This window comes from Drosophila sechellia, chromosome 3R (assembly GCF_004382195.2).
Source record: "Drosophila sechellia strain sech25 chromosome 3R, ASM438219v1, whole genome shotgun sequence".
Classification (NCBI taxonomy): domain Eukaryota; kingdom Metazoa; phylum Arthropoda; class Insecta; order Diptera; family Drosophilidae; genus Drosophila; species Drosophila sechellia.
In genome coordinates this window covers 17,947,909-17,975,025 of record NC_045952.1, presented here as the reverse complement: position 1 = coordinate 17,975,025, position 27,117 = coordinate 17,947,909, and the positions used below count along the sequence as shown (strand labels likewise).

Genomic DNA, 27,117 nt, shown 5'->3' with positions numbered 1-27,117 from the left:
TGAAAACTCTAAAACAAATTCAAATCATAATGTTCCTCCTCTAGTTATCATCTTTCCCTTTTGTAAAAATTAAATTCCATTTCGTTTTTACTTAAGTGTTGCAAGGCATAAAATTAGAAAACAATTCAATTTATTTAAATTAATCGTCTAAACGTAGAATATAGTAGGGTGCTATCGCCTAAGCATAGATGTACGTATGTATCTATAGTTTGTTACCGATTTGTTTTGTATGTACATATACATATGCGTAAAGGTAAAGAAAACAAAGCGTTACTACAACTGACTTGTTACATAACTAAAATGAAACTAAGAACTAGCAAAGAATTCTCCTCTCGTCCTTCCATTGCGCAAATTATATTCAAACTCGATCGAATTTCGCTGCTGCTATTGGTTTGGTATTCCCTTGATTTTCTGGTGGGGCGGGGCATTTCCTAAATTCAAACTAAAATCTATAACAAATCCGAACGAAATGTCGCTTAAATTTTGTATGTCCTTTTCAATTTCTGGACTACGCCTAAATTCATGCTTTAAAATGTTGTGTTTCGCACTCTGCAGCTTTGAACATAAAAATTTGCATTTCAAATTGTTGTGTTGCGTCTCGGTGTGTCTGTGTGTGTGTGAGTTGTGGTTTTATTTTGTTTATTTAACTTATAGCTAAGCGTTTCATTTTTGTTTATGCATAAATATTTCTTTTTTCTTGCTTTTATTTTCCCTTTTTTCTGCTCTTGTTTTTTATGTTTAGGGTATACACAAATAGTTTCTTTTAAAATTTCTGGTTTCTTTTTAATGTGGTTTGTTGTTGTTGGTGCTTTTTGTTGTTCTGGCTGCTGCTGTTTCTTTTGTTGTTGTTGTTTTTGTCGCTGTTGCTTAGCTAATATCATGTTTTATAGATTTTACTACGGTTGTTGTTCTTTGCTTGTTGTTTTTTGTTTGATATTACTTGACTGATATTGCCACGCGGTATGCTTTAGTTTTGGGATCGGATCCATGTGTATTCAGCTCCTTCGTACTTCTTCCTTCGTCTCCAGTGTTGGGTGGTGGTAAAATTTAAGCTATGATTTTGGCTTGATCGCTTCCGGCGGAGAGCTCTCTGGTTCCAGTTCCAGTTTCATTTCCGGTTCCGGGTCGGGGCCGGATTACGAGGATTACAAGTGCTGGCCGTAGTACTCGGCGGGCGGGTAATGCGGATAGCCCTGGTGGAAGCCCGGATCTCCGGGCGGACGGTGCATCATATGCGCCTGGCTGTCCATCATGTAGCCCATGGCGTCGTGGCCATATCCGGAGGGACCTGGATGCGGTGTATAGACTGTTGGTGAGTCGCCAAGTGGAAAAAGGCGGAGGAACGGAAAAAGAGCAAAAATGCACATAATTAGAAATTGCGTTCGAATGGATGGCAAAATTAAGGGAGGCGATCCTCACGGCTCACCGCACTTAGTTCTTAACTAGATCAGCGCTATTTCATAGTTATGGAGATTTTTTTTTTTTTTATTTAATTTTGAATAAGAGCGATAGTTACCTGCACGATTCGATTGATCGATCATGGGCTGGACGATTCTCCGCCGCGCATTGATGAACCTGTAAGCAGACAGAAGATATCGTTTTAGTGGCATTCCCTAATTAAACATACCGAACTGAACCGAAAAGGATCGATGAATTATGCATGAATTGGCCCGGATTTGCCGGGACCTCGGTGCTTTATGTGCCCAACTTAGCCATAAACCAAACCAAATCTCCGCCAGAGTCACACTTTTTGCTGCCCTGCCACGGCCAGATCAATGGGCCTCGCCGACTTTGGTTATGATTGTCGTTTAATAAATGCAATAAGAAATAATAAGCAGTTGCCCGTTGATCCGCAGGATCAGTGGCGACACAAAAAGCACAAAAAGAGCGAAATGATTAAAGCAGAAAGCCGCCGGCGGGCCGAGTGACAGTCACTTGGCCAAGACGATGTTACCCGCAAGCTTTGACACGGCCTCAAAAAAAAAATAAATAAATAAACACAAAAAACCTATATATAAAACAACGAAACCACACAGCAAACAGCCCAAATGGGGAAAAGGAAAAACATCAGAGGCATCAGTTACAGTTGCACCGGGAAAAACTAATGCCACAACTGGCAACGATGTTCCTGATTTATTGTTGAATAGCACTGACAATCTACATTTGAATTTTTATATCTCGTTTTTAGAATTGATTTAGCGAAAACATGATAATTTCGGCTCGGAGCAATACTTTAATAAGTAAAGAGGGAAATTTCTCGCAGTGTACAGCGACAGCTACAAGGACGGCAATGGATACAGCTACTCGCATTAGCCAAAACCCCAGTTAGCCGAGGTTAATGCTCTTGCGAACTGGAACTCCTCCTTCAAACGGATTGAAAAAGGGAACATTTTACCGCTCGCCCCTTTGATTTTTCAATTTGCAGTTCAGTTCGTTTGCGATCTGCCCCTGATTTTTGCTCATTTTGGGGCGGAAATTGTTGCAACGCCCTGAAATCGTTTATCAAAACGACAAAATGGAATTGAGTTCCGTTCTGCCATATAGATATTCGCTGCCTCGCTTTTCTCGCATTTCAAGATGCAGCAAGTGATTCGAGGCTTGTAAGCTGCAAATCGATTTGCCCGCTGGCCTCGCACTTGATTGGAATGATTGCAGATGGCAGAGGAATACATATGTATGTGTATATACTTATATAGGTTCAGATAAGTACAATAACTCAGAGCGGTAAGCAAACACTTGCCAAGTTATTTATGTACTTAGCCCATAATTATAACTTTCTTCCTGCAGCTGTAACTAAGCGTTAATATTTAAAACTTGCTCGGCGGCAGGAGCAGAAAAAAAGCGAAACTTTTTCGATTACGAAAGTTGCTTTTGCTGTCTGGGTATCTTATTGGGTGTTAATGGACTTCTCCAGAATCTCCTGGTCATTTGAATGGCTTCTTATGCTCAGTTCCTGCCGGCTCAAATTGCGCAAAATAAATACACATTTAGAGAGCTATAGTCCTGGGGGCGATGCGATATTCCCCCAGGATTAGTGTCCTGCTCGCTCGGACCGACTTGCTCAGCAAAAGGTGTCCTGCCCGCCTGCCCATAAATAACCAAAAGTGTCAACATTTTATTTTGCTATTTTCTGCCAAGGTTCCCCCCTCCATTCCGTTCCATTCCCTTCCACTCCTCTCCTCCCCAGTTCGGCTTTCCTTTTTCCGCAGGACCTTTCTACGCAGTGTTGCGTGCCTAAGCGAATCGGATGGGCAGGGTCCTTCGGATACCATAGTATTTGTTAATTTGGAGTGTGCTTCGGTGAGCGCGAAATTCAATTTAATTGAGCTGAGTGCCTGCCAGGCGGAACAGCTCTCACACATTTCTCGCCGGATTTTATTGTGGCCTGTCTTAGCTTAAAAGCATTCCACGCCAAGCCAACCCAAGTCAACCCAGGCCACGTCGGAGCAAACTGCATAAAAGATTCAGCAGCGCTTTTAACTTGCTTGAAAAGCTTTTCCATCTCCATTCCTATTTGCGCATCTTGTAGTTTGGCTGCATTTTGCAGTTTTCAGCTTGCCGAGTGTCAAGTTCTGCCGGCTGTCGCATAATGTGCAAAATTTGATGAAGTTGCCGTCTCCCAGAGACGTTTCTTTGCCACGTATCCCAAGCCTAATGCACTCCGGGATCTCTAGGATTTCCAGTTTTCAGTTTACCCCCCACCTTATGAGCAGGGCCCATAATTTTGTTTGCCACATTCTTTTCACCTTTTTTGCCTGTCGACCTGAGGCAGGTTCTATTTCCTTGGCGTGGGCTGGCTTATAAATTTGTTGTGGGCCAGATAGTATTATTTCCTCGTACGGTGTGCTTGGTGTGTGTGCTCTGGTTTTTGGTTTCGAGTGGAATCTTATGGCCAAGTCAGGGAATAAAGCGTGTGAGTAATGGACAGCCCAGGGCGTCGTTTACCACATTATGATGTTATGTGTTTGAAAGGATATCTGATCCGATACGATCGGATCACTGACGGCATACTCACCAATTATTCACTTGCAGTATCGTTAGGCCGGTGTCCTGGGCCAATTGTTTCTTCTGGTCCTCGGATGGGTAGGGATGCTGAAAGGAAATGTCAAAATAATATGATTACAATATTATATTTGCATTTTTAAAGTTTTTTTTTAGTACTATACATATATTAAATGGAAGTTGTTTACATGGAATAAATATGGAAAACCCTGTCCTGACAAATTTCGGAGCTGGGCAAACTGTTGCAGTAACCAAATTTACAATCTATCTAGCCAACCGGCCAAACAATCGATCAATCATGGCCGCAATAAAACCGAATGGGAACCTGTCAGCCCGCTTGGATGGCTGCACTTGAAACGCAGCATTTTCGGGTGTTTTGGGTGTTATCAGGGGGCCGGTTGCAGTGCGTCCTCCTTATCAGCAGTGCCACTCAAAGTGTCCTCAATTGCCGCTACCTCGGGGGTTAAGCACGGGGAATCGGACCGCATGGAGTGGGTTAAGGGAGGTGGGGCGCTGCAATTGGAGCGCGTGTCTAGCGCCAAATGGGCAAACAAATGCCAACGAGTAGTCCACTTCCCATAAATCTTGCAGTCGAACCGCCGACACAGTGGCGTCAGTGGGTAAATAGTTTGGCTAAAGTGAAAGTGCCACTCCCCCTGGACGGCCGACCCGCCCTCTTAACCCCTATGGCTGCCCAGCAGCTAATCTTATCGGCTGGCTGCCCTGGCGCTTATTACAATTTGTTTTATTTGCCTAGTTGTTGTGCACTTATTGTTGATTCAATGATTCCGATCGCAGCACAATTTTTCTCCATTAATGCTGGTTCGGCTGTTACAGGGAAGAAAATATCTGGACATATTTTGAGTGGCTCAAGAAGCTAATTTTGTGTATACGTATACTCAAAGAACAGCAATTCAGTGTACTTCACTTTTTTCAGTGTATTAAAGGCAAGGGTTTAACTAGTCACCTGGCGGCTGTCAAAAAATTATTTCTAAGGATCTCTGCTCAGCGGAAGTTGCTGTCAAATGATTTTGGCTTTGTTTCGCCCTCGAAAAATCGGGATATGCTTGTGCGCGTGCTCGGAGGACGAAGGAGCCTTTGTGTTTTAACCCTCGACTGGCCGCAATCGTTTCCGGCAGATGTGGGCGGTTCCTGCAGCTTTTGGGCCACTCGTCACCAGTCGATAATTGTGATTCAAGGGGATCCCATTCCGCAGTCTGCAAATGCAATTTTGTCGTTGCACTGGGCTAAGAAAATGTCTGGCAATTTACGGTCGACCCCGAAAAATATATGAACTGTCACCCATACACAGCACAGGGGTTATACATATAAGGCGGGGCCATTCCAATCGAAATGTGCAACGCTGCACATCCTTGTCTTCGTTTGCGTCTTTGTATTTGTGTGTGTCTATCTGTGTGCTGGCATGTCCTGGCCGCCTGTAATGCAATTTAGTTGCCGCTGTTGTCCTGCAGCAGAGAGGGCTTGGCCTGTGTAGCTGTGGCTCCTTAAATGCATTTGCCTTATTGTTTGTGTTTAATAAATTTTACGTGTTGTCTTGCTGCTGTCCAAAGTCCAAGTTGTAGTCCTGCCCGGCAGCAATAGTTGTTTGCTGTCCTGTCGAGGCCAGGACTTTAAGCCTGACACGCCCGCACTTTCGGCCAGCAACAACAACAACAACAAAACTGCCAGATACCAAATACTATATGAAATTTGCGTATTGACAAATAAACGTAGGAGCCATGTAAATACAATGGACATGCCATTGGCAATGTTGCCCCATTCCATCGCCACTGCTGATGCTCTGCTGCTGCTGCACCTCCTTTTCTCGTCCATATAAAATGTTCAAGAAGTCAGAAGGCATAAATTACATGCAGGTAAATTAAAACGGAATTTATAGCATACTTTGTGGCGCACATCTATTTGCAGAGATGGCTTTCTCACAAGGAAAGCAGGCAGTGGGTGGGTGGCTTTGGCTTTGGCTGATTCTAGATGCAGGTGGAGCCTGGTTATTGATTTGATGTTGTGGCCAACACGAGCCGAGACATCTGGCAGTAGCAGGAACAACTTTGTGGTTGTCAATGGGGAAAAGGAATGGTCTGCGAACTCCGAATAATTGAGAGTCCAACTTCGGGAATAACATATATTTTGATATTTAATGCCTGCAGAGGGAAGGTTATACAAGCCGAAATATAAATCAGCTGTATAAGTAACCTTACATATAGTATTCTAATATCAAATAAATATTTTATTTCCACAGCCCAAAAGTTTTGGTTTTCATTAATCACGAGTGCCAAGAATAAGATCATAACTAAATCCATTACCTTTGTTACCCTGAACATCACAGCAAAAGACAATGATTTCTTTAGCAACTATAAATACGTCAGACTTGTCCCAACTGAGTATAATCCTTTATACATATATCTGGCAGGTCAAGTTCGTTGACTTGCCCGACTCTTGGGGATCAGAAGTGCATATATATCATTTGCAAAAGCTTTTCTTTCAACGCCTACTCTCCCGTCATGAGTGTACTCCCAAGAGCTTAGCATCCCGTCTCCCTCTGTCCCGGACCTGCTGTCTCTGTCTGCTTAAGCGTTTTTCTTTCAACTGCACTTTGTTGCACCAATTAGACTAATGAAAGCAATTATGCATTTCGCACTCACACACATGTGGGGAAATGTATGCATGTGGATATGCAGAGAGTGCATAACATGTCAAGTAGAAACAAAGTCCATTTGGTTTATTAATTTACCATACGACAAAATAATTAATTACTGTCACGCCTTTAAGTTGTCGCCCCAGCCCCCAGTCCCCCAGTCACTCGCCGTCTCTTTCTGTCCCAGGGGCTGGCCGTCTCTTTCTTTTTTGTGATTCCTGCCTTCTATCTGCTGTCTTCCGTCCCTGTGGCAACTTGACTCGCTCCACTTTTTTGCCAGCATATTTTCACTTTGTTGTGTGTTTATTTAAACTTGGCAAATGAATTTAAAACAATCGTCGCACACTGATGTGTGTGGAGTGTTGGGGCGGGGGGCTTGGGGGACTTACTTACTCCCTTTCTCCCCCTGCTGACAAGTGGAAGGCCCAAGGCCCCGGGCCCCAAAGAGAGAGAGAGAGAGAGAGACCCCCATTTCATTGGACCTGGGCCCAATGATGTCAACATGACTGCAACGCCGTGACACATGGCACAACAAGCCCAAGAAGTCAGGCCCTCCTTTGCACTCACCGCCTCTGTACCCACCGTTCCACATACACATGAGGCACCAACGACGGGCAACCAAGCGATGCCAGCGATGCCGACGCCATTAACAACGCCAAATGCGACGCCATTTGTGAAACAAGCCAACGGCAACAGCAACAACTGCTGCAGCAACAACAGCAACATCGCCAACTGCAGCAACACCAACTACACTTGCAACAGCGACAGCAGCAACAACAACCACGTTGGCAGCAAATTGCAGCGGTGAAAATTGCATTGCCACAGCGAAGAAAAGGCGACTGCGCTGGCCATTATAAAGATTTTTTCCAGTCTAAACAAAGCCAAATGAGTGTTTCCGCGCCCCTTCCCCCCCTCTTGACAGCCCACACTGATAAGGTGAGCTAGAAGGCCCAGCACTAATCGCAATGCTGCCCCATCCGCCAAGTTTTGTGGCGGAAAATCATAATAATATGCAGCTTGGCCGGATAGAAGATGCGCTACGTTTCAGTGGGACGGTAAATAAATATCACAAGATATTTAAGGCTTTAAAAAAAAACTTGTTCAAAGAAAAAAGTTTTTAAAAAGAGGTATCTATTGAGTACCACAAGTACTGAGTGCATTACTTAATCTGAATACTTTAATCGTAGTGCAGCGCATTGCAGATTCGTCTTGAGCTGGCACCTTGAACCATGCCACACACTAAGCGCCGTTGCAACATGACTCGCTGACAACAATGCAACTCTTTCACCGCGACTGCCCCTTCGACCGCCCTCTATGGCTTCCTTTTGGCCATTTTGCCACGGCTTAACATTTCGCGCTCTGCGCACTTTTTTTCGGGGGTTGCAAGTTGCCCGTTGCAACGGCAACGTCAAAGTGTAGGCCCAAAAGCAGAACAGCACAGAACAGCAACAGCAGACAGCCGGAAGAAAATTGCCGGTGAGGGAGGGTTTTTCGCGGGGCAGAAGAGGAGGGGGCAGCATTAAATGAAGAATGGGAGCGGACCTGGGGCATATGGGCAAACTGAGAACGGCAAACTGCACACACATGTGGCTAACTGCTCGAGTAGGCGGAGCACGCGAAATGAGGCCTTTTTTCATGTTTTTCTTTTTTTTTTTGTTCTTGCTGTTGGTGTTGGTGTTGCTGCCGTTGCCTTGACTGCTGTTGTTGCTGCCTGTCTGCAGTGCGCGCCAAATGTAAACAAAATATTCGCGCGCCTGCCATAATTATGGCAACCAGCAACAACAGCATGCATTTCTGCAACAACGGCAATCAGCCCGAAAACAACAACAAGGCAGCCATGCAATGCCCTCAATGTACGCTGTTGCCGTTGTTGTTGCAGCCGACGTCTGCGTCTGCCTTTTGTTTTTTGGTTGGCCAGTCAGTTAACCCGGCCCCAAGCACCCCGCCCACTTTTTTCCAAAATGCAATGCACTTCATTAGCACCATCATTGCGGTCTTATTTGTGGCCTGTCTTACGAGGATTCGATGGCTATTAAGCGACATCTCTGTTACTAATTTTATTTGGCTTCACTTATATTTTCGCATAATGATTGTTAACTTATTTCGATCTTTGATTGCAGCTGGCTATGTCAAAGTGTATTTGATTGATCTACCGGAAAGGGCAGGGCTGCATTTTACATGTTAATCACGCGAATCGTCCATTCGATACTTTTCAAACATAATCACTCATAGGCTCGCTGGTCCTTAAGTTAATTATTTGGCAGGCCTATAAATCAAATTGGCAATCATTGCATTATGCCAAAATCGAAGGGCTTTGAATACGAAATTAAAGTTTCAAACGCATGTCGGCGTGGAAGAAAAACAATTTCCCTAATGCGCTGAAAAACTGTTAATGGCATTAAGCCGGGACGACGGAGTCAGTCAAGGATGTGGATGTGGATGAGGATCTGTGTGTTGAGGATGTGCAGGCTGTGAAAGTCGAGACGCTGCCGCTGGGCAAACATGAGTGATGCGCTGATTTAAACGGCAATTCATCAATGTCACCGAGGGTTTGGGGGAAATGGGGGTGGTTGGGCTAATGCTTCTTCCGTTTACTTTACTTTTCGACCAAGGGGGTGGTTGGGGTGGTATTTTAAAACGCTTGGATATTTTTTTTTCCTTTTTTGTTGGGCCAGAAACGCAGCCTCAACTTTAATTTCCGATTCGCTGGCTTATCGCGCTGGTCAGCTTTTGGTCGTTAGCTTTGGCCGCACACACTCGCTTACCAAAATTCCATTAAGATTTCTATCATTTTACATACGCAGTTACGACGCCAGCAGACTCACAAAAAATCCCCAAAACTAATGGCCAAAAAACGTAGTTGGAACTTCCTTGACCCGTCCAGCATAAAATCTTATAGTTTTGTTTGCCGGCCACTTGGCTCAACCGCATATTCAACCCTTGGCCACCTTGGCTTTTCCCCATTTTCCCTTGGCGTTGCTTTTCTTGTTGCTTAACATAAAGTGGCGCATAACAAATCTGTTTATTTGTATTACACATCCGGCGGATTGGACTGGACTTCCGTTTGGCATCGCCGAAGTATCCGAAAAAGGAACTTTGAACTGCAGTTTCTGGCTTTGAATAGTTATTGCCATTGGCAATTTATTTTTAGTGCCGCATTTGGAGGCCGTTTAGCCGAGCTCTTTGATGGCCCCAAAATGAAAATCTAATTGGACGCGATGACCGGGCAAAGAAGCTGTCGAGGTCCGAAAGGGTATATTGCCAAATGGATAAATGGCCAAACGGATGCTTAGGCCTTAGACTGAGTGCTCTGCGATTGGGTTAGGCAGTTGAAAGCGATGGCAGGGGATATACCTACTCTTCAGTCTGATCGAGTACAGCACACAATCTTGTTTGCATTTCCCACCCTAATGGCCATATAATCAAGGTTCCGAATGGCGCCTTCCCTGGCTGCTATCGTTTACATCATCGTGCAGCCTTTTCCCCGCCCCCTCCTCGACAGTGTTTTCCTTTCCCCAGCTTTCCCCGCCCACTGAACCGCCCATTGACGCAGACCATTCATTGGAGCCCATGCGGTAATCTTATCAACCTGCCACACGTTGGAAAAAACAACGAAAATAAAACAATAGCTGCACTGAGAGATTACACGGTTAAGTATACATAATTTATACTTTTGCAGTTTACAAATATTTTCTTTTGATGAATGAACTCTACACTTTTCTATGTATTATCTATACTCCAATTTTCATTCGAACTACTTTAATATATAATCTTACTAGAGGTTCTGTTATCACAACATGAATAATAACTTTTTTAAGCAATTCCGATTAGTACACACGATTTTCGCGGTATGCATTTAGACCGAATTCTTATCAGAGTTGGGGCTGGCTTAGCTGCTAGTTTGTAGTGGGTGGGGCCAGCCCCCAGCCAGTCAGGGATTCCCACCGAGATCGCGATAACATCTCTGACGTGCCGGAAAGCCATTGGCCAGAAGTCGGAGGTGGAAATGAAGGTAGTGCGGTACTTTGGTACTTTGGCACTCTGGTACTTTGGGCACTACTGTTTGCTACTCACCGTTAAATGCTGAAAAAGCCACGCTCTCAATATGTTGGTTGCTACTTTTGGGAAAATGCCACGTTTCTTTTGGTTCTTTTTGCCGCTCGCATCGTCGTCCTCCTCGCCGGTGCCCTCTCCACTTCCTATGCTGGCATTGCTGGCATCACCTGGAAAATTGTGGAAAATGGGAGAAAAGTGAGTGGTGTGCTGTGCTGCATAGTTGGGGGAATCTTCCGAGGCCTATGTCAATATTGTCAGAGTTCTACATACTACGAGACTATGCCATAACCCCCAAAAATGAGAAAATGAGCAGACTAAAATGACTACTACTGCTCCAAGACAACTTCTGTGTTTGCTGTTCTGGTTTATGGCTGTTTGTCAAGTGGGCATAAAATTACTCGACTCGGTCGTAACGATAATCATATGGATGACATTGTTTGTGACTACAGGTCAGTAGACTGGGCTGTGCTTTTCGGCTTCCAAGACTTGTTTATAAACAAAATTAATATTTGTCAGGGCTGCTGCTTGGGCTGTGGCTTTGGCTTTTGGTAATGTTCCTGCATAATTTTTGGTTAATTTAAACTCCCCGGGCTTTTATCTTTTGTTTGCCTCGTAGGCCCAAAAATCTCGTTGCCAGGCGTTTCCTGTGTGCTTTCCTTTTCATCATCATCATCACTGGATCTCCCCAGACTATGTATATTTTTGTTTAATATTAAGTATGTTATTTGTGTGTTTACTTAAAGTTTTAGTTACACTTAAGTAACTCAAATGCCAGCAAACAGGAAGCCCGAATCGCTGCGCACATGCACACAAAATAAACCAGACCGAAACCAACTCCCCCTCGAACCACAGAAACCATCCATGGATTGCATAATTTCACGCTCCTTCCTCGACGACGATGATGATGATGACGACGATGACGATGATGAGGATGACGACGAAGACGACCATGATCATCAGATTTCGGGGGCCCAAAACAAATATTGCCCAACCGGCAAATGTCTAACTTGGTAGCCTTCGCTTAATTCCTTCATAAATTTTCCATGCTTTATCTTTGGCACAACACCTTTGGCATTTGCTTTCGCTCCACCTTCACTCTGGCCGCTTTTCATTAATTTTTCAGTTAACTCATTCATTAATTTTCACACACAGTAGCCACACCTAGATACAAAGAACACTCAGGCATTCAATGGTGGTGGCAGACTTCACGCCATTTTGCGTAAACCGGAAGTTCGTTTTGATTAATTTAGTCGCCGATGGAGACGTTCGCTTGGCGAGTGGTCAGAAAAGTTAGAAAGCGAAGGGGGGCAGGGGATTTTCCAAATAGGCCATAAAACAAAACCTGATGGCAGCAGACCAAATAAAAAATACGAAAATCCAAACAGAACCTGAGGAATTTCGATTGAGGAAAGGCAGACCACTCAATGCTCTCGATTTTGATAAAGAAAATGAAGACGATTTCGGGGCTAAAATCAAATCCACATTTTGTATAATGGGAATAGCTGGATAAATATGTATAGTTTCCTCTTAAATTCGAATAAATATATATTAGTATAATTTTATCACTAAATATTCAAGGGAAACTACGGGCTCTCAGGTAAAAATACAGTCACTAACCAAATCACTGGAACCCCAAGCCGGAAAAGTTATAAAATTAATTTACCAGAAAGAGGGAAGAAAAACCGAAAAACGTAAACAAAAGAAGTTCCCAAAACAATCACTTGTTGGAACCTTTCTAGCGCCTTTCGCCCCCAACTTCCCGCCATTGTTTGCATAATTTAGCAATTATGGAAATGCGTTGGCCTATAGTGTATGTGGTGTATAGTACATTCCGAGTTGGCCAACGGAATCTGGCCAAATGAAAGCCAAGAAGTTGGCGTCCATTACACACAAAGCTTATCATCGAGCACTGTGAGCTGCACTTTAGTTGCTAAGAGCGCAGAAGAAACTAGCTGCTGGCACTTAACAACTTCATTAAAAGTTGTTTATGATCCTCGAAATTGATTATTCCACTCAGGGGGGGACGGGCAGGGGGATCTCAACCCGTTGCACCCCCGAACACCCCGACTGCCCCAAGAGGAGCCCACTAGGCACTCAAATCGCGACGGGCGCGCGCTTAAGAAAACATGAAATTGATTAATGCATTTGCCTGCAACATGGATGGTCAGGATGGTCGGAGTCGGAGTCGGAGACGGAGATGCAGATGGGTCGTCTTCGTCTCGGGATCTGGAGGCATGGCCCGGGTATCTGGTATCTGCTGGTGATATGTAAATTCCTTCAAGTGGATTGCACTTTACGCCGACTCCAAGTTCGGTTTTCGGTGTGTGTGCTCCCATTTCCATTTTCTTTACTTATTTTTGTTCGTTTTCGAGACCCAAACACAATTAATCTTTGGCCAGAGCCGCATCTTCTGGCTCGCTTATTATTGTTATAATAACGATGTGCAAAAGCACTTGTGCCACTTGAAAGGGCACTCGTGTTGCACAAGGAAAGTGGGGCCAGTAGGGGCAAAAGGGGGGAAAACCGATTAGGACGGTGCGTTTTCGTAGCTTTTTCCCAAAGTGCTTTTCGCTGTACGCGATAAAGGCGCTTGGGTTTTTGCTTTTAATTGAATTGTTAAGCGCAGCGCAAAACTTAATTAATTTTCACTATAACTTTGTGCACTTTATGGTGCCCGCTCGATTCCCAATAAGTGTGCTTTTTGGGGCATGGGGAGGTGGAAATAAATTTGATGCCAGCGCAATTTTCGTGGGTGGCTCACACAAACACAAATACTCATTCCAGCTGGCATTTTTATTTATTATTGGCTTAAAGGACGAAGGATGCAGGAGCCAAAGACGCAAACGCAGACAGACATATAAATACATACACACTTATATATATATATATATATATACTATATACGCTGTGTGTGTTGTTATTGTTGCAAGGAGCTCCAAAAAAAGAACTACAGTTGGTCTGCCTTGCTTGCCACATTTTCATGTTTGTTTTTGGAGCACTCTTTTTGCTCTCATTTTTTTCTGCCTTCTACAATTGTGCAAAATTCCAATTTGCAGTAAATTTTGCGATTTTTCCTTTATACGGACATACAAAACATTTTTAGTTTCCTGCTGGCTTTTCCTTTTCCTTCCGCCAGCCGACTTCCTCCCCCAGAATGCAATTATAGAGTAAAGCTGACAAAACCCCAAATGCTTCGAGATGCTTGTAAAAAGCTGCCCGATTGATTAAGATTTCTGCAGAGCCAGCAGCCCCAAACAATCCGACTAAATTCCAGTTTAGTAACTTCAATTAGTCCGGTTTTTTGTGCTGCACACCGAAGGAAATATAGATAGAAAACAGAAGCTTCAAGCCTATTTTTAACATCAATATCTATCCTTATTTTCTGTGTAAAATTTCTATTTATATAATGGCAAAACTGAGGCCGTTTCTTGTACCGTCTGCATAAAATTCAATAACAAAATGCACTTTTCCACCCGTCAAGTTGCAGCAGCAAAAACAAACAAAATTGCTTTTCCAGCAGGCGAGAAGCGAATGGAGATAGACAGTGAGGGCTATAGATATTTTCCCTCTCTGGCTGGCAAAATATTTCCAAACTACTTGACTGCGTGTGGTGGTGGAGGAGCTGGGATGGAGATGGCGTTGGGGGAAAATCGTAGCAGTTTTCAATTAGTTTTTAAATAAACTTTTGCCCGCCGCACCAACTGAGAAACGCCAAATGCTACCCCGCACGGAGAAAACTTTCCATTTTCCACTGGGTGGGTGGGGATGGGCGGCAGCAGAGTTTTCCGTTTGTTTACACAAATCCATGCCAATCGTCTGTCAATCATTTTCCAATGGGAACGAGTAGTAGCATGGCGGAAGTCTGCTTAAGCTCATTGGCTCGTCGAGTATTTTTCGCTTTTTCAGGCTGCTTAACTAATTGAGTTTTGGACCGATATGATAATAAACAGCGTCGGCGGTCTAGGCCGGTTAATTGAATTCAAAACATGTCAAAAGAAATCAGCCATCACCCTGGGTGGCCAAAAACGCCCTCAAGCACCATTTGTCGTCAGCTGCAGCTTGGCAAACACTCGAGAAAACCGTGGCTCAAGTGTTGGCCAAGAAGCTGCGCTTGAGCCAGCCACTTCAGAGAAGAAATCACAAAATACAAAAAAAAAAAAAAAAAAAAAAAAACAGAGAAAACAGGAGGAATACATGGAAATACAAAACAGAAGCGCCTGACAAAAGCCCTGGAAAGGGCGTCATCGTCGTCATGATCATCATCACGTTCATCACACGCTTGTCAAGTGGGTGGCTGGTACAGTAAACACTCGAGCTGTGGACCCCCAAGGTGTTAGCCCGCTTATTAGCCATCATGTGCGAGCGGCCTTAAGCCCGACTTGGCTGATTTATGGCCCGGCATTTATTGTTTATAAAACGCTTTATTGAATCTGCGCGGCGCAGTGATAAACACGAGCAATTCATTTCGGTTTAGACGGCGACCAGTTAAGTGATATGCATACGATCGGCAAATTAATAAGGCTTAAGTGCCACTCGCAAATGGCTTAATTAAACATGGAATAATCAGCGTAGTTTGACTTTGCTCGGTTTGACAATCGCCTGTGAGTTATAGGTGCACAGCGGAAAAACAAAAACAGTACAATAATTCACGGTTTTATAGAAAATATAATAGGTACTTCTAAACATAATTCATGTAAATATAAGAATCATATATTAAAATATCATACATATATTTAAAAATAATTCCAACGCTTATTTACAGCATTTTAAACGGCCAGGGTTTTCCCTTTGGCCCATTCAAATTCCCTGGCAATTTTCATGTGCGAATCGAAAAGGGAAAAACATGAATAAACTGCAAATTATCGGAGGCCGCAAAATGATGATGGATCACCCAATCGCGCAACGCCATAAAACGGCAACAAGTCAATAAGAACAACTACAAGAGCTATGGCATATGGCAAACCAGACTCCAAAGTCAATAGCAATTTTTGTGGCCATTTTTTTGTGATTTTTTCGATTTCGTGTTTGTTGTTCCCAGGCAGGCACAAAAAAAAGTTTGAACAGTTTGAAGTATTAACACAAAAGCCGCTTTAGCTTTCGGCTTTGCCATCCCCACACGAATATCTATACACATATATATATACTTATATATATCTATAGAGAGGAGGCTTTTTATGGAGGATTTGTGTGATCCGCTGCAATATTTTGAGCCGGCCAGGAACAACCAACAACCAACAGCCATCATTGTCGGCTCGTTGCATTGTTTTTGGCCGGCAACTTTTGTTGCACGGGGAGGGGAATAATAATAAAAATAATAATAATAATAATGTTGCAAAGGAAAAAAGTCTGGTGATGCTGCAACATGTTCATGCCTCATTATTTTTGTACGGATTTTTGCGGTTCGCCTTGGACTCTTTGGATTTCGGTTCTCAGGCTGATGCTGATGCTGATGCTGGAGTTCATTCAATAGGCTTATAGAACATAAAAAAACGAATCGGAAAAGAGGAGAAAACCCAAATACTGGCGAAAAAGTTTATTAAAATTCCAGGCCACGAAACCAGTAAAAAACAAAATGAGGAACAGACCAAAAGCCAACACATGTTTTCACGCCTACGAGGAAAAAGCGGTTGAAGAAAGATGGAAAAAAGCTGACGGAGCACCGCCTTAAATGCAGATTAGCCATATGGAGTTGCCGTCCCCATCCCATATGCAAAATCAAATTATTCAAATTCAATTATTGTCAATTTTATTTATTATTAATGCGCATAATTGTCAAATTTGGCAAATTTATGAACCCCCTCTGTGTTTCTTCTTTTTTTGGTATTCTGTTTTTTAAGCCGTATGCAAATGGCGGCAAGACAAGATTTCTGTGCACTCAATCCGCTCGAATTTATGAGACATGTTGAAATGCATCTCACCTTGCCTTTGGTGGATCGTATCCAGGTTTTCGAGTCCCAGAATAAACCGGGACAGGAACCGCCTGAAAGCCGAGCTCTGGAGTCGATCTGCCACCAAGGGAGTTGGCCGGGAAGATTAATGGCAGCGGGTTTAATTTGTTTTTGGCTCTTCAGGTATTCATTACTCTTTATGCACTCGCATTGACACCTTTTCGAATGGAAAAAACACTCGGATATCAGATGGGGGGACCCACAGGTGAGTGACTCGTATTTGATTGGCCCTTTTTTGGTTTATTACCCCCACATTTTTTGTTCTATGCCTGGTGCTACACGATATTAAGCAATTCATAAGCGTGTAATTTCGTTTAGCACACGAACCAAATAAAAATACAAGCCAGGCCAAAAAGAAAAAGGCAAAAATTAAACGTCTGCAGTTCAGTTTTTCTGACATCAAAATTGCAGTTGTGGCGCAGACAACGCGCCAAATTCAAGGCGGTCCCAGACATTGGGGCTGTTGTGCTGCTTCTTCGGCTTCCTCCCCCTGCTTTTTGCATACATTTTTTTAATAACACACAGAAAATGTTTTTTTAACAGCCTGAAAATTATAACGCATCAGTCACGAAAACATGAAGACAAGAAAACATTTGCTGCATTTTTTCCCCGATTTCGCTTCGTTTTTTTTCGCTGGTTATTTCCTGTAGTTCTTCCCTTACTCCCCGCCGCCAGTGTGTGAAAATCTTTTTTCTCTCTGTATGTTGGTGTTACCCCATTTTGTGCAGCTTTGTCGGCCATATTGGAGGGGAAAAGTCTGGCCAGAAAGAGAGGGACCGAGGGAAAGAGAGCGAGAGGGCGTGCAATAAAGAAAGAGAAAACGGGGAGCAACGTGCAAAAACTCAAAGTGAGGGCGAGCAAAAAATTCGCATTTATTGCGCCGCTGTACTTAGCAACAAAATGGTTTATTAGATTGAAAAACGAGAAGCAAAAAAAAAAACAGACTATACAAGTCGATTTTATTCTACCCTCCAGCTTGAGAATATGCAAATCAAGTTAAGTAACAGACAGCATAAATTAAAATATAAGAAAAGACCTAAGAACCCAGATGCGATGGGAGATCAGATGAAATGAATCTTTGAACCGCTCGGCAACTGTCCAATAATAATGAAATATTTCCAACTCGAAACCTACTCAAGAAATAGACAAAAAACACACTTTTGTAAAGCGGGGAGTGCGGTATTTGTTGTTCGCCGTTATTTATGTTCTCCCTACTAATTTCGAATTTGAATCTTTTTGGCTGTGACCTTTGGGGCCTACCCGGCCATATCGATTTGGTATTTGGTAGATGTGTGTATTTTTCTTAATTTTGAAAGCGTATTAAATTACGAACCCAGAGAGGCCCCCATCCGCCGGAGCCGAAATTGAAACAAGAATTTCAAGTATGTTTAACCCAAAACACAGAAAAAAACAAGCCGAAACCGAAACAGAATCAGAATCGGAATCAGAATCAAAACCAAAGAACCAAAAACCGAAACCGAGTGGAGTGGAGTTGGAGATGGAGTTGGAGGCTCTGGGCTTAAAGTATTTCACAGGAAATCTTCGGAAACGCAACCCAACAGCAACAATATGTTCTACACATTTCTTGCGACCCCGCTCCCTGTGTGAGAAATCGAAATCCCAAAAACTAAATCCTATAATGCCTGCGAGGGGCGCACACACATACCCATACCCATATCCATACCCATGCCCATCGAAAATCGAAAAATCCGACCCGCACTCACGCACGGCTACATTTTGAAATATCTCATCGTGTGTGAGTGTTCGGCTTGGTATTTCTTCTTCCCCACACACATATATATCTATATACAGATGTACACTCTTTTTTTCAGCCTTTTTGTTTCACATCCCCACCCAGGTTCCCAGTGCCTTTTTGGCCCCATCTCAAGAGTCACAACCCGAACCGAGCGTGCGCTCACTCTATAATAATGATAAGATGGCTCTTAATCACAAAATTTATATGTGCCCCGGCATTTAGTTGTTCCTTCTCCCCAAAGCCATAGCCAAAGACCAGAAATCAAGGGATCTGGAAACTGAACACTGAACACTGAGCACTGGAAACTAAAGACTGAAGAAGACTAAAGACTGAAAGGCCCGAACTTAACTGAACCGAACTGATGATGGGTTATGCGCGATTATAATTATGGGTCCTGTCATTCCGCATCTCAAAGTCTACAATTTTCAGTTTAGTGCGGAACAGAGATGGGCAGACATTCCTCAGTCATTCCTCTCGTTCGGTTTCTCCATTTTGCCAAAACTCTGGGCCAGAACTCTGATCTCGGGGCGTGGCATTTTTGGGGGCATGCCCACTTCATTGGTAATAATAATTATACAATTATAAGGAGAAAGCTTACCGCTTGCACTCGTTCCGAAGTTGTCTGCAAGTAGAGATAAAATGCAAAAATTAGTTAATTATTTGTTCAACATTTTTTTCGGGGGTGCAACATTAACCTGCCCGAGACCCAAATATCTCGGAAACTTGACTACAATAAATCTTCTCATAACCCAAACACAAGATTTCAAGTCCAACAACAGCACAAAAAAAAATTGAAAAATTTCGTGCAGACTTCTGACCGCAAATCTTTGTTTTTTATGTCGGATTTCACTGGCTATAAAATATGAAATATATATTCACACGCAGAAGGGAACAGAAGGGGTGGCAATCAATCAAAACTATGTGAAGCCTGTGGAATCAGCACCAAGTGTGAGTCCAAAATATTTGGAGCACATCAAATGCAGCCCCAAAGAAAACAAAAGATGAAGCCCGTTTCGGTTTCAACATTTTATTTTATTACCTCTTTTTTCGAGCTCGCCAATAATTTTGTTTCTCAGTTTTATTTTTGGCTTTTTCGCACGCAAATCATTTTTTTTTGGTTAGGCGAATGGTGTTTTGTTTTCGAAGCATTTTATGATTTCGCTGGGGGCATTATGCAAATCTCTCGTTTCGTGAGCTAAGGTATCCATAAACAAAATATTCAATCTGTAAGATAATTTTGCATGAGCCGGCTAAACTTAATACGGTATTGGGACCAGTTGAATATAATCTTTTATCCATCAAAATGTTGGTCTTAATATCGCTAACAAAAATAACTCAAAAAGTAATCGCAATACGTAAGTATTTCTGATTTCTGTCGTCTTCCTGCCATCTCTCCGAAGTCATTTAGTCAGTTTGTAATGACATGGCTGAGAGTATTTTGTGAACTCGGCTTTTGAGGTTGGCCAGCTCAATTGCAGTCTTGGCATCTCGCAATGAACGCGTTCTTCTTGTCATTTAAGTCATCGAACACGCATTGGTACATTGTACAGAGTGTCGGTGTCGGGTTTGTTGTCGTTGCCCGTCTCTTTCCTTTGGGCCAGCTCCTTCTCTCTCTACTCGCTGGATGTCAGTGTCCTGGAACGGCCATCACCAGGCCAACTTCCCAACTTCCCAGGTTCCAGTCTCGGTCTCGGTCTCAGCCTTAGTCTCAGTTCGATTCCAGAGTAGGATCCCCAACCCCCCGAGCAGTTCATAAATAATCGTCTTAAGTTGATGCGGTAACTGTCGACGATTGCTGGGTGGCACTCGCTGCAGTTGATGGCACACCGAAAGAAATAATAGCACCCGAGAATTAGCCACCAGTTCGACACTTCTTAGTACCTTGCCACTGTAGTTTAAGCATTTAATAGTCACCTGATTCTCACACAGCATACGTTTAGCTTATGATATTAGATATCCATCTTTGGGCGCCATTTATTCGTAAATTTATCTTTACTTTATAGTTTACTTTTTTTCTGTGCAGCTTTTCGGCTTGGCCTTTTGGGTTTAAGCCCCAGTGCTTAACATTGCAGTTCGAAAACGAAAAGTCTCGGGAATTTATCAGCACTGCAGCAGAAAGAAAGCAAAGGCGGCTGGGAATCGTTCAGATATTCCGAAAGCGTTTCAATGAATGTCAGCAACGCATTGCTTCAATTTTTTCAGTTCTGTTCTGTACTGTGTTTTTGCCCCCCTCTGTTGGCCACCATACGAAGTTGTGTCGTGTCTGATCCCATTTTAATATTCTAGATACTTAAATAAAATACGTGTCTGGCCTGGCCAACAAACGTTTATTGTTTGTTAATTGATTTCGCAGCCAAAGTTCTGGTTAAAATGCAAAGTGCAGCTTTTCAGTTGCCGGAGAGGAAAACAAAACGAAAACAAAACTTTGCACACTGCTCTGCCTGGCATTTGGTATGCAAAATTTGTTTGCCTTTCGGCCGGGCCAAGATCGCTGCTCCCCTTCTTCTGGTCTCTGGTGTTCCATGAGCTTCTTTCGTCTCCTCGGCTTTTGGGCGCAATTAATTTGCAGACAGCGAATCAGCCTTGAGGCTTTAAGCAGTTGACAATTGTCAAGGACTGCGACAACTTGGCGGCTGAACGCAAAGTTGTTCGTCTCTACGCGCTCGGTTGTCCGTTGTTTCTTGTCTCTGGGATGGTTCTTGTTTTCCACTTGCCACCTGACAGCTGACAGTTGCGAGAGACTTTGTCTCTATGCCTCGGACTTGGGTCATTTAACGGTAATTACCAAAATGCTGGCCGCACAAAAAGCTTTCCGCGAACGATGGCTGGAAAACGCTTTGCCCCTTTTTGTTTTTGTTTTGTGTTTTTTTTCCTAGTTTTAGCCGACTTTCCGAAGAGCAGAAAGAGCTGGCTGAAAGAGCAGCTCAAGTGCCGACAAAGCCAAAGCGGCCAAGTGAAGCAAAACCTCAAAAATTGCAGAGCCACAAATAGAAGTAGAAGTCGGTGTACACTGGAATCTTTTTGTTTGCAAATAGGGGCTACACCCAAAAATACCACATATGTGTGTACCAAAAAAGCTTACAACGCAGGTCGCTTTAAGCCGAGACTATAAAGAAACCACGTTGGGGGCCAATTTTGTTTTATTGGTTTTATTGATTAATTTTGGGAGTTTCTTTATTTCCATTGCTTTAGGTAACATATTTTTGAAGTGTAGGAACCCAGGCACACGATTTTCCATTTGGCCAGAGCCGAGCTGCGCGAGACTCTCGAGCGCGACTCACAGTCTATTTATGTGACTATTGAAGTGGGCTTTCTGTTCACTTTCTGGGGCCTCCTCTTCAGCGGAGTCGGAGTCCATGCTCCGCACTCCATAATACTCCAGACCTGAAGAGACTGCGGCGGCTCGGGCTTTGATTTTTGCTTGATTTCTTTCAAAATCGGCTGCAGCTAAAATAGAGATGCAGAGCAGGGCTCCTCCGGACCCGAGAACCTTGGGCCTCCGAACAAGAGATGTGGCTCGAGTGGAGTCTGCTTTAATTCTTTTTTTTTGAGTTATTTTTTGCTTTTTGTGTTGCATGTGCAGTGACTGTGACGCCATTTTCAGGCGAAGCGTATGCAAAAGAGAGAGAAGCCGAGAAGACCGAGGCTGGAGAACATGTCCAAAGGCAAACCGCCAAAAGGATAATCAGCAACAATTTAGTATTATTACACCACGTTTCGAAGCCATCGAAAAAGGGTTGGGGCTGGGGGAAGGGGGCGGAACGGGGCAAAAGGTGGAGCACACAAAGTTGTCTGTCAGAGGCTCTGGGCCCTCTTTTAAGCCTGGCTGAGCTCTCGAGTATGCATTTCAAAGAAAATCATTATTATCGATGCGGCAAGAGGATGAAAAAGAGGCTGTGGCGGCAGGAGTATGAAGGCCCCGGGTCTTGCCTTTCGGTATTTTCACGTAGTTCGTAGATTGAGTTTCAATGGAAAAATGATTTGCAAATTGACTTTAACGAATTGCCAGCCAGCAACGAGCAGGTTGGCTTTTGGGCATGTTATGGAATTTTGATTACAGCATTTGCTATTAGAAGAAAGCTGCGGCCGCATGTAATTGGCACGCATTTTGGCCGGACTCTTTGGATCTACGGATCCATAAAGAGGCACCTCTGGGACCTGCACCTCTAACCACTCCGCAGACCATTCAGAAGACAATCGAAGGCGTTCGCCAGAGCCATGTCGATGCCATTTTGATGGCCGTTTCATTGGCATTGGCCAGGCCGAAAGTCTGAAAGTCTGGCTGGGACTGAGACTAAGAAACTCAAGATACTTGGGGCCGCAGGCGGGACGTCTGATCTGATCCATGGCCGCCGATCAGGCGCACTCTCAAATACGGGATCACTGGGAGAAATGTCTTTAAAATAAGGACTTTCTATTTTATGTAAGGTGCTTAAAATAATCCTATTGTAATGAGAGATGACATATAAATCCATTACATTTAATGGATCATTTTCACAACTCGAATTGCATTTAATGATTTCATCTAGATCCTTTTCTCTCCGTGTTGGATTGAAACTCCGACTGAAACTCCACTGCGGAGGAGCCTTTGCCCGTTGGGCGATGCCAGTTCGTATATCATTATAGAAATTACCTACTCTCGGCAGCAGCCATTGTTAGTATTTTGCCATTAACGTTAACTCTCTGGCACAATCTGAGCCGCTTGATCTCTCGCTGTTGCCTTTGCAGCATCAGAAGCAGCCTCATCGATGGCCCAGCAGAAATTAAAAGAAAACTAACCAACCAACTAGCCAGCAGAAAACCAGCACGAGGAAACGAGGGGCTGGGCAGAAAAAAAGCAGAAAAATGTGGATGTTGTAAATTACTGAAATCTAATGGAAACGTTGACGTCAGTTGGTCTCGTGATGATAGCTCAAGTCCGCTGATAAGCCGCACTATTAACTGATAGTTCCCCAAACAGATAGCTGTGGCATGGAGTTGGGTAACTAGTGGAGGACAGATTACTTACCAGGACTACCGAGGAAGACTGAGGAATACAATCGCCGGGAAGCGTCCGCATTGCGAGCATCGGCAGGTGAGGACCATTCTCTTCGACACCATCGTCCTGCAAAAGATAGAAAAGCCGATCGTTAGAAATCTATCAATCACTATATATGTATCAAAATGCGCAAGTGAAAATAATGTGCAAGTGAATATACAAGCAAATAAGTTAAAAATCTGTTACAAAGCCCACAATTCATTTGTAGTTATGAGCTTTGCAACACAAGTCCATTAAACTAGCAACATTATTTTCTGTAAACCTAACTAAACTCTATTAAAATACGAAGTAAGAATTGCCTGACCATAAGACCCACTGTAAATTATCGCTCCACTACTTAGTTATCACAGCGGGAAAACCACGTATAATTATTAATTCAATTTTCCGCGTTCCTAAGCCTTTCGGCAAACGAACTGAAACTCATTTCCAGTTAAGGCATCCGCAGCAGTATTAAGATCTTGAGCCACTCTAAGCCACCGACTGACTGACACAATTCGCAACACTTGTCAACTTAATGCTTTTCAACCGATATTGACAGCACACTGAATATGTTAAGCCAACGCATATATCTTATGATATCTGCTGAAGGCTCAGAGATAGTTGTCTCTGGGTTTTCGTCAAAAATTCGGAGAATGACAGGTGCCTTGGCCCCCGCACCTGAAATCCCCCCAGTAATCTCCGAATGAAAAGAAACCCTCAAGGAAAACGGGCCACAAAATGTATACACATAAGAACCTCAATGGACACTTTAAGCTGATAAAACTTTAAATGAAATACGTAGTGCAAGGAAATGAGCGGGGAAAATGGCGCTAATAATAATTTGGTTTATTAGCTTTAAAGCACAATGAAGGCGGTTGGAAAAAAAATGAAGTGAGGGGGCGTGCCGCGTCGTACAACAACAATAGCAACCCTCGGCCAATCTCCCGGGCAATTTCTATTATTTTTTTAAGCACTTTCTTGAGCTCAACGACGAGGGCAGACAAGCAGCAACGCACCTTTATTTAAATTTTCCATTTTTTTTTCCTTTTACCTTCCTTCTATTCTGGTCAGAAAAGCGGGGGGGAAAGTCGGGGGGCAGACTACGCTTCGTTTTCTTCTTAATGGGCAATTTTCTTGGTAGTAAATGGGCACGTTTTATGAACGCTTTTGTGGGGTGTTTATGGGGTGGTCCTGATGCCCAGCCTTACATTCACCCGCCCTCGATGAGCCACCCCCCGAGTGCCACGCCCCTTTTGGCCAGAGCGAATGCAAGTGTCTATTGTTTTTTCCAACTTAAATGGAATATTAAATTGCCAGTGAAACTGCACCTGTCCAATTAAAATGTAACGTAATATGGCCGAAAATAAAATCGGCAAAAATAACAAACAGTGGAAAAATATCTCTTTAATTGGTCATCAATTCGAAATGTTTTTGCGTGATAATAAATTTAAATTTAAAATTTTAAACTATTTTAACTATTTTTCTGCGCGATTTGTGCATAAATATTCGTTATTTTGATGAATTTTATATGGCTCAAATAATTAGAGATTTTTAAAATGTTATTATTCTTGTGTTATTAAATTGTTAGCCCAAATAGTTACCTAACATTTTTCAGCTAATAAAAATTGACCTAACAACGTGTTGTTTCTATGCACTCAACCGAAATCAATATCAAAATTAATAGAGATTTTTGGTGCCAACAAGACCAACAACATAGGTGAAATGAGTGGCCAAAAAAAATTGTTCGCACATAAATCTTTGCACTACAAAATTTTATTGTCGTTTTTATTGTAAGGAAATAAAATAAAAAGCCGCAGCAAAACAAAACAAAGTCACAACAATAACAACAACACAAAGAGACAGAGCCAAACAGTCTGCTGATTTTTGCTCTCCCAAACACAAACACACATGGAAAGAAACACAAGCACAAACACTCGTGCATCCGCAGATTCTCCCTCTCTCTTTCGCTCTTCGATGGCCGCGTATATTTTCCCCGCCTCGCAGCGGCTCTGCTCTCTCTTGATGCGCCAGAGCGAGACGAAGCTAGTGAAGACATAAAACTGCGGCGAATTGAGCGTGTTTGTTTTTTTTTTTTGCTTTCTGCCAAGTTAATGATTTTCGATTTTTGTGACTTGACTAATTCGATTTTTGAGTCCCTCAGCTCTTCTTCTTCACGTCTATTGCCTTATGCAATGCAATATCAATAAGGCCAACAAAGCTAATTCGCTTCGCTTTAACTGGCCACAAGCAAAAAACAAAAAGCTTGAAAATGCCACAAAATATATATTATTTTAAACCAAAATGCTTTTTCAGATTCCTTTGTTTATGGGGCTTTTAAATGTCACAACTCTAGATTCTGAGAATGTGCTAAAACATTTATGGTTCGCTTGTCTCAAAATGTATTTTAAATTATTCTAGCTTTTTGTGTTGTTCAATTTGCTTCAAAAATGTATTTTAAATTATCTCGCTCGGCTTGCGGTTGTTCTATTTTATTTTCGCATGTTTTGCCATCTTAATGTTTCAAAATGTTTTTCAAATTAAATTTGGTAATTATGTGTGCTCTTGTGCGAATTTTGTTGTATTTTTAGTAACCTATTTTTGTTTGGTTCTTTTTTGATCTTTGAACATATCGGTTTCTTTTAGTTGAATTTTAAATTGCCTTAAGTAAGACGCGATTTTTTTTTATATTCCTGATTTTATATATTTATTTTTAATTTCTTTTGTTGCTTTGCTTGATTTGCTTTTCGGCCTTTTGTCGGTGAAACGCATCGAACGATTTTCTATTTTTAGTGGCACTATTTCGGTGCCGACCCCATTTGCTTTTCAGCCTCTAGCAAAGTGTATTCTTTCTCCCCACTTTCAGCGCCCGAATTTTCCCTGCATTTCCCCGAGTTTCCCCAAAACTTTGTGAAGTGCCCATGGGCCTGATAAATGGCGCTTAGGCATTGATTAGATGCCTCAGAGCAACGAAATGCATTTGTCTTATCACCCATGCACTTCTCACACACACTGGCACACATTATAACTAACACCCGTTATACCCCCACCATTAGCCAAAAGTATGCCCCCCCCACACCCGACAACAGCCGAAAAAAGAAAAACAACAGACGCAACGAAACGAATTTTCCATTTTCCATAGAGTTCACTTCACCCCAATGCCAAAGTCGCTTCAAATTCGTTCAGTGCAGTGAGAAAAAGTGAGCTAAATTATTTAATGTGTATGCTTTGGTTCTTGATTAAATAAATTATTTAATATACTTAAAAGTGAAACTATTTCCATTTTTTTTTTTTTTTCATTGTTTAACTTGGAATCATCTTCGTTTAATTATTCAATCACTATACGAATGTAGTATCTGAATAAAGTAATTGATTTGAAGTAAAGCCTCATGTGTTTGAAACCACACTAAAATCGAATAGTTAACGCCTTTGAAAACACTATCAAGCATTTGTTCTCAGTGCACTTGTGTCTGTCGCCTTTCGTCTGTGTGCGGGTCGCTTTCTGTGTGTCTGTGTTTAGATAAAATTGTGTTTCGAAAGTGACAGTTGAAATGATTTATCACTTGCCAGCGACTGCAAGGCGCAAACGCCAACGCTGCCTCGCCCCTGCCACCCGCCGCCCCCTTTTCAACCAACTTGGCTGTCGTCAAAGTTTTTAGCACAAGCTCCCTTCGGCCCCCTCGCCGAC

At 42.8% G+C, this 27,117-nt stretch overlaps 1 protein-coding gene and 1 pseudogene across 2 annotated transcripts in view; both read right to left on the bottom strand.

The window, feature by feature from the left end:
* Nucleotides 1–831: 831 nt before the first annotated feature.
* LOC6606944 (homeobox protein homothorax) overlaps nt 832–27,117 on the bottom strand; it is a 102,004-nt gene continuing 75,718 nt past the window's right edge. For both annotated transcript variants that reach the window (XM_002031702.2, XM_032722038.1), the window contains exons 9-14: nt 23,424–23,519; nt 19,014–19,037; nt 10,730–10,878; nt 4,016–4,092; nt 1,517–1,575; nt 832–1,306 (exon numbers count right to left, since the gene is read on the bottom strand). In XM_002031702.2, coding sequence (XP_002031738.1) covers nt 1,146–1,306; nt 1,517–1,575; nt 4,016–4,092; nt 10,730–10,878; nt 19,014–19,037; nt 23,424–23,519 — 566 coding nt within the window. In that variant the 3' untranslated portion in view covers nt 832–1,145. The remainder of the gene's footprint in view (nt 1,307–1,516; nt 1,576–4,015; nt 4,093–10,729; nt 10,879–19,013; nt 19,038–23,423; nt 23,520–27,117) is intronic.
* Nucleotides 10,886–18,995, bottom strand: LOC116801575 (annotated as a pseudogene).